The 8,575-nt window shown below is 37.4% G+C and overlaps 1 protein-coding gene across 1 annotated transcript in view; it reads right to left on the bottom strand.

Moving 5' to 3' along the window:
* Nucleotides 1–771: 771 nt before the first annotated feature.
* The window catches only part of CCNY (cyclin Y), a 47,114-nt gene continuing 39,310 nt past the window's right edge, over nt 772–8,575 (bottom strand). Inside the window, exons 8-9 of the mRNA XM_008940511.1 lie at nt 6,848–7,010; nt 772–960 (exon numbers count right to left, since the gene is read on the bottom strand). Coding sequence (XP_008938759.1) covers nt 844–960; nt 6,848–7,010 — 280 coding nt within the window. The 3' untranslated portion in view covers nt 772–843. The remainder of the gene's footprint in view (nt 961–6,847; nt 7,011–8,575) is intronic.

The raw sequence follows: 8,575 nt of genomic DNA, 5'->3' as shown, positions 1-8,575 counted from the left end.
TATCTTTATATTAAGGAAAACTAAATGATTCCAAGAACTCAGGAAGGCACACACACCCAAGTACACTATAAATAAAACACATCATGAAATTACGAAGATCTTCTGATCCCTGTACACACTTTTGGTTCAGCACTATGGTCAAGTTCTCTCTTTTGAAATACAATAAAAGGCATACAAGAAATATAACATATGCATAATAATTACGAAGAATAATGCTAATAAGACAGCTTACAGAGAAAAGTGCAGTGAAAAAACCCAACGCTATTTATTCAGGGGCTTGTGCTACTGTAAATACAGACTTCATATTTGCTGCTGTGCAAGGGGAAGAATTTATCCTGGGAAGCAGCAATGAGGAACATAAAAAAACAAAACCAACAAAAAAGATATTAAGAGAAACCTTTAAGATGAAACTCTCCGAACTCCATTCCTCTAGTGCACAGTCATCTGACTACATGGTTTGTTTTCATGCTGCCATTTCTCTTTATGAGTACAGTTCATTAGAAAATAGCACAGTTCTTAAATATTTTTCTGCCTCTACTTCATTTTTTCATTTCTTCTTCCAAGCACCTGAATTACTGTTTCCTCAGAAAAAAGGTAAAGCTGTTAGCGAAAGCAAGAAAAAAGTTTTTGCCCATCTTCTCTCCCAAACACTGATTTCTCCATTTCTCCTTCCACTAGGTATTTTACTCATGTGCTACACAATGGGGAGGCACTGTAAAGGCAGCTCGACAGATTTAAAAATAAAAAATCAAAAGTCTCTTTTTGTTTTCCCCCCCAGCCCACCCCGAAAAAAAAATGGATGGATGAAACAGTACGTCCATAGGAATATTCCAGTCTCCTTTGTTAGGAGATAATAGCAGGAGACCATCTAACCACAGTCAGATTGTCAGCACTGACTGACCGTTTCTTTGCAGCTTTCCTGAAGTCCTTATATTTATCCTCACACAAGCGGGAAATGGCCTGTAAGACAAAAGAATGAAAAAACCTCAATTGCATTGGCCACAGCTGTAAAGGTAAAATAAAATTAAACATAGATTTCTACATATAGGTAGAATTACAAAAGGACACTTCCTTAAGCAAAACACATGAAGAGCTTCTCCCCAGATCCTCTTCCTCATCTATTTACCTTAAAAGCAAGAAACAGGCTGACTTTGCACTGCCCACTACAGCTACTTTTGGAGGACTCAATGAGCATATTCCAGGCCTCCTCTTTACAGGCTGGCCATCACAAATCTCACTGAGGGAGCTGACAATGCTTACCTGCTGCTATATGGTAACTCGTGTAGCACTTAATTGGTGAAAAATTGGGGAACACATAATGAAAACAGTTACAGAAATTTTATAAATTCTCCAAATATACTTACAGAGGATGGCTTTTGATTTTTTTTTTCCCTAGAAAGTCATGTAGTAATTACTCTCCACTGATAAATGGTCTGGCAGAATACTCACCTTGCTTTGCCTAGAGGGCTGATGTTTACTTGCCTTTCAGAAGGAGATAGTGATTTCTGTGTGATGAGGCTATCTTATATGGTATCAGTGGGAAGCATAACTCAGTCAGAATAACTTAATTTGCATTAAAAATGCATAGAAATGTTAAAGAGAGAGACAATCATCATTCAAATGTTGACACCTATCATACTGTGATGGAGTTAACATGTTTTATGTTTTTAGTCAAGTTTAAAGCAAATATTTATTATGGACCTCATGTGCACAAATGCACTGTGCCCTAAAATAGCATGTCTGTTAAGACTTTGTATGCTTGGGCCAGGCTACAGTTGGCATCAGGAGGGAAGTTAACTCTGCTGATCGAACACAGAGAACTGCAGAGAAAGGAGTACTCAAGGTCACATTTAAACCACTATTTTTTATTTCCACAGGAATGCTTTTAAGTGGTGTCTTAAGGTAGGTTGTTTAATAAAAAGTACCGTACAAACAAATCCAGTACAAGTGTTTGATTATAAACCAAGACAATATAAACAGCCTGACTTCACTGATGTTCATTTTCTTTCTTGACTTTTACTTCTACAGCACAACAAGTTGTAGCAACGAAGAGTCCTTTAATTTTAATACTCCTGCAAAGACCAGAGGCAGCTATGACAGAAGCACACAACTCAGACATCTGAGAGCAAGCTCACCGAACACTTCGGTCAAGCCAACCACAAAATATAGTTAAACTTAAAAAAAAAAAGCAAAAACGAAAAACAAAACCACAAAAGCTACCACCAAGAAAAGAGTAGCTACTTTTTAGTCGGAAATTGGATTTCCTTTTGTTAGGACCATTCTTGCACCGTTTTCTTTCTTGGTACGTATGAAAAGAACAACAGAATATAATAGCACAAACACTCCCGATGCTTTGTAGTCCATAACTCAACCCTGTTAAAATTGCTAAATAACAGTTTATTTAATTTAACCAGGAACTCAATGGACTAAGACAGTTAATGCAATTCAATCAGCTTTAAAGTTGAACAGATGAAAAGCGTTTAAACACAAAATAATGTGCCAAGGCATGGCTTGGCAAATAGGTGTACTGAGGTGGAGCTCAGGTTCTTTCAGATGTCAAAGTCAGACTGTTTCCTCAAGAATCAAACAGCCAGAGCAGCTGATCACTTCAAAATTTCCTGTTTCACAGGAAAATTTCTGTCCTGGCATTTGGCCAGACAAAATGAAAGTTTACTTGGAAGTGGCACTTAATGTTTGGCTTCTCTAGTCTCTGGTGTTAATCATATGGATAAGAAACACATTGACAGCTGTTTAAAGCAATTCTGTACCTAGAGATACCTTTCCATTTGCAAATAATTTACAAAATCGGCATTTGGAGCTTGTTTGGCAAGTTAGTTAGTCAACTTTACTGTAACATATGGGGAAACAAGACAAAACCAGAAAACTGTAAATATTTATATTGTCCTTCAGTTAAAATAACTCCAAATAGCTTATAAACAAACACCTTTCTGTCATCTGCCTGTTGCTTTTGTTGATAGAAAAAGAAACCAACTTTTGACAGTTGCAAGGGACCATTTCTCATATAAAATCAAAACATTCTTAAAAACAGCAACACTGTTCAATTATGTGAAGTTTTATTGGATTTGATTGTAACATGTAATCAGCTAGAAAAATGCACATATATATATATTCTTCCATTATATATATATATGCAGACAGAATTAGAAGTCTGTTCCTCTGCTGAGTTGTATGACTCTAGATGAGACTTTATCACTGTTGCAGTGAGTGGATATAAGGAGAAAGGAGAGGGGAGAAAGGCAGTAGCAGTAGTACAAATGTTGGCTGCATGCACATTTGTGCAGAACAGGAAAGCTGCAGGGCTGGCTATGGCTTCACTGCTGGGAATGCACAAAGGCACGTAACTGTGAGTGCTACAACATTCCCAAAAAATGGACAGAGCAGGGAGAACTTAGCAGTGGCAGACAGTACTAAGTCTGGAAGGGTTCTAGATAAGGAAAATGTAAAAAAAAACCCCAACAACAAAAAAATATTAGAATAACTACAAGTTGTAATGATGAGCATTCTCCTTAATTTATGGAGAATGAAAATATTAAAAGAAAAACAATCAGATTGCTCCTGACAAAACAGCAGAGGACTCCTGCTCTCCTTTCACTTCTTGGCTAAGAGGGTTCTGAACATACAAAACCCGCAGGATTGCAATCAATCACTGTGACAATGGGAAGCTGGAGAGATATAAAGACACTTCTCTACTTGTAACCTACATATTATTCTCCTCTTTTTTTCTGGCTGTTTGATCTATGGGATGGTATCTCTTTAAGGTCAAGAAAATACAGTATGGAGTTCAAAAGGTTTGAACTATGTGCTCAAGTGCTATCCTAACAACAAAAAGCTCAGACAACTTACAGTCAGTTGAATTGAGAGTGCACTAAACTCTTTCAAAATCTAGCCTTGAAACGAGCACAGTGCTAAGAACACAAGCAGAAATTAGGTAGGTATGTTTTGTGGACTTACCCCAAAGAGCAGAATCTGACTCTCATTTAGCTTAGCACACAGGAGAATAACCAGGTGCAAGAGTAGGAAATTACAAAATAGCTGATTAAGGTTGGTTATCCAACAACCTTCTTGGCAGAAAAATCTCCCATATTAGAAAAACAGTTCTCAGGAGAAGCCAAAGGAAGCCTTGATATTTGACATAATTAAACAGAAGGAGAAAACATACTACAACATATGCTGGTTGGAACAAACAGCATTGGCAGGTGGACAGAATGGATGATCTAATGAAAGGTTACTTGCCATTTTTAACTTGCATGATTCCATATAATGGGGAAAAAAAAAAAAAAAAAAAAAGAAGAGTGGTCATGAAAATGGTTTCTGGCTACCAGGTAAACTGGTATAACAAATTCAGAACAATTTCTGACCACAGGCTGATGAAAAATAAGAAAAATATTACTTCCATATAGTCATTTAAAAGACAAAGCTGCCACTTAAATGTCAATTGTGGGAACATCAAATAAGGGAAAAAAATCCACTGCAGATGCTCCAGAAAGTGATGTCATTTTTAACAAGTACTACATCCTCTCATAACCTCTCTAAGCTGATGGATCTTGTCCAGCATTTCCTTTTGATGAGGAACAGTATTTACTAGCCTCATACTTGATCTTCTTGTTTGCTAGTTCTTTTGACTCAGGTACGTCCACCTCATGATATTTGCAAAAACAGCAATGCAGATTCTGCAGTGCCAGATCTAATACACCTGCTTTAGATACATAAAATAGCTTGAAAATGCAAAAGTAACAAAAATATGTTATAATATAACCATTTCCATTTGCAAGACCTTTTGTGATCTCAAATGTCAGTAAATAAGTTGTTTTACATCTTAGGACTGAGCAAGGTCCTTACAGTTTACCAGACAAGGCAAATCCTTCCACTGCGTACGTACATTCACTAGGAGTTCGTTGTCTTTCATCACAGGCTGCAGTTTTTCTCAGTATCAAAAATATCACAGCCTGTGTGGTACTACATTTACTCTGCTTGACAATCCATGCGATGGTTTCAAAAACAGAACTCTGGGCAGAACAGCACACCAGAGACCTAGAAAAGTGCTGCAAAAGCATTTTCACAACTCTTGGCAAGCTAAATGCTTAACTGTGCTCAAGAAACTAGGCTATAAATTATACCATCAACTAGTTTCAAGGGCACACTAATGACAACCAAGCATTGCCATGGAACACGGCAGTTCCCATCATGTTCCCTTCCTTCTGGCAACAGAACAGAGCCAAGAAGCTGGTAAACCAAGTTGGTTTCACAGCAGACACTCATCGTCTTCCCTGAAGACATCCTTTTTGGTTAACAGGCTTACTTCACAGCCAGTTTCTGCTAGCAGCACAAAGCTTCTAAGCAGCACTAAGGAAAAATATTAATAATACAGATTTATTGAAAAAATATTCCATCATTTCTTTTTAAATGTCTTCTCTTTAGTTAGTACAGAAGAACCACCAGCATTCACAGGTTATTTACAATCATTTATTCCCTTCTCTTCAGAGGTTTGAGGAGTTACTGTTGTCACTCTCATTTGTAAGCCACTGCTCTATATTGTGTGCAACTGATAGTGTTGGGAATTACTGTGTTCTAAATTATCTTCTAAAAGTAATTAACTCATTTTCTATATATGTAATGGCACCTATTATCAAGACCCATTATCTAATAACTTAGTAAACTCTCTCTTGTCATTTAAGATTACAAGCCAAAGGAATTTTAATGTTTTTTTTTTTAAATTCTCTTAAACAGAAACAAAATCTGATGCAAATTTACCTCACATTCCATACACAGAATTGTTACATTTTTATATTGGAGCTATCTGCAAATTTAGAAAGGATATTTAGAAAGAATGAGAAATACAACTTTAGTGAAATCTGCTCTGACTTTTTCTCCACTGCTTTCTGTTCCAATTACAGTCACAAACAAGTCAATTAACCTTCCCACTCACCACTTCCCCCCACAAAAACATGTGTAGTACTGCCTGCCTGTTTTGCAGGAGCACTATAAATTTCAGAACATGCAAACCTCACTAACCCACAGGCAAGCAATCTCCAGTGCAAAGCTGTTACCTAACTAAAGGCATACCAGGTTAAAAGCAGCTACCACCTAAAGACAAATTTCAAAATTAGTAACAAAACATGTACACACTCATGCAATAATGCCCTTATTTGAAAAAACTTCCCATGAGAGAGCTCAGGAAAAACAGATTCCAGTCTTGCAAAGTGCCTACAACTGGCTAACGATTTTAAAATCCTCTTGTGTCTGTGGGAATCCTTAGTGCCCTCCATTTCACAACTCCACGAGCTTTCTACACGTGGTATATTCAGGTCTCATAAGCATTCATGATTTACTCACTGAAGATGTGCACTCACTTGTTTTCCCATTACTGAGAAAAACACCACAGGAGATAACAGACTCGGGTTTGTGTGAAATGGAGCAGTAGCACATAACAAGCACATGGAATAATTATTTTCAGCCATGCTTCTTAATATTCTGCCCTTTAAGATGGATAATCAGTTTTAAGAAGCCGAATGAGCACACAAAACCAGCCTGTGAACACAGCAATTGTAAAACTTGCAGGTACTTTCACAAGGCCCATTCAAACAACTGGAACTGAAAAGGAAATGGAAAGCGTGACAAGGTACGAAGCAAACTGGGCCAAAAAGCTGTTCCCATGCCCCTGAATACCTGCAGCACAAACAAGACAGTTATGACAATCAAGGCACGTGATATTCTAATATCTCATGGGAATATTCAAGAAGAGATGGGAGAAGGGAGAAACAACACAAAAATTCCAAATCTCCCCTTTATATTCCACTCTGAGCACACTCAACTGAAATTGTCTTACCTCAAGTTTATATGCCCTGTCCCTGCTGAGGGGCTCCAAAGGAAAACTCAGGTTATTCGCTTCTGCCAGGGAACGCAAATCAAAATAATACTTGGCATAAACACTGGAGGGAACGTTAATATTGAACTGCAACAGCTCAAGAAACTGGCGCTCCAGCTCATTCCTGTAGGAAGAAGATACATGTGTAAACATATTTCAGGCTGTGCATTCTGATTATAATTTACTTTAAGTTGCATATGGTATAAACCAAGAGAATTTCTTATTCTTGCCAGATGCAATTATCCTAGCCTGAGGTTTGACCTAGTCTACCAGGTTCTATCAGCATACATACACCATATGGAGCAGCATAAGAGATGCTGCATCTTGTAGCTGCTACTGCAATGCCAATCAAATCCAGACACAAACTTGTACTAGTAGAAAGGCACCTTTATCAGTTTTGCCAATTGAATCTGGGAAAGAAAAGCTAGCAGGAAAAAAAATGTTTTGCAGTTTCTGCCTTACCTCCACTAGGTGGACCTGCACACACAGCTATGTGAACACAACGTGCAGATATGCCCTAAAATTGTCAGATGTCTCTCATGAGTACTGCAAATTACTCTAACACCTAAATTACTGAAGAAATTATTTACTCCCTTCAGCCTTTCATAATCAGTCTAGAGCTAGTCAGGGGAAATCTGAATTTTTCAGCATACTGCCTTTATGAACAGAACCAAGCATTTTTCCCTAGGACATCCAACCAAAATTCATAGTGATGATTTGTTTTTCAGTAAACCAAATGTGTTTGTCAAAATATCTGATAGGAACAGAGGTCCTCTTTGAGCTCCCACCCCATGAAAACTTTGGTATTGCAATACGTTTTGATCTATACCAGCACATTAAAAATTCCGTAAGAAATAAGAAAATCAAGGACTGGATATCTTCATAAATTTCATGGTATCTAGACATCCTGCATCACACTTATTCAGGGACATATGATACATGCAAAACAGTGATTTCAAGATATTGAGGCAGGAAAGGGTGGTAAAAGCTGTGAATGTCTGCTAAGAGTACAGGGACTGCACAGCTGTGTTACCAGCAGGTGTTGACTGACTCTGATACTGCATTTACATTACATTTTCACTGGAGTGTAAGTGTGCAAGGAATGTGCAGGCAGTTGGCAACAGAAGAGGAAGGATGTTAGGATAAAAGGAAAAGGTACTGGTACAGTAGCTTTTCAACACTGAATGATTTTTCTTCTTCTCAGTCTTTATTCTTACATCACTCTCACATCACAATCATTGTCCTTCCTTACCTTCACAATCTCTCTGCCAAAATTCTATTTTTACATAATGCTAAATATTAATTAACATTAAAAGACTATCTAAAAGCTGGATATGGACTCTTTAGCATGTATTCACACCGCTGAAGATTATAGCTTTTTAAAAATCAAAATTAAAAAAATGACCTTTCGAGACATCAACCAATAAATACAGAATATTATCTTTCAATGTCCTTTTAGACTGCCAAGATTTTACCTTCTGCAAGCTACGCCTAAATATCTATGTTAATGGATAATATAAAGCCTATTTTAATGGAGAAAGACATTGGCTGTACCTCATTTGAAAAGCATTCCCAAATCTTTAAGAAAGACACATAGCCTCATATTCTTACTATCCCCTAGCTCCCAGATTTGAAGGTTAGACCAGCAGACTAACTACAGCTGAAAAAGAACAAAAAAAATACAAGTTT

This window comes from Merops nubicus, unplaced genomic scaffold, assembly GCF_000691845.1.
Source record: "Merops nubicus isolate BGI_N331 unplaced genomic scaffold, ASM69184v1 scaffold7930, whole genome shotgun sequence".
NCBI lineage: Eukaryota > Metazoa > Chordata > Aves > Coraciiformes > Meropidae > Merops > Merops nubicus.
This window is presented reverse-complemented; position numbering and strand designations above follow the sequence as displayed.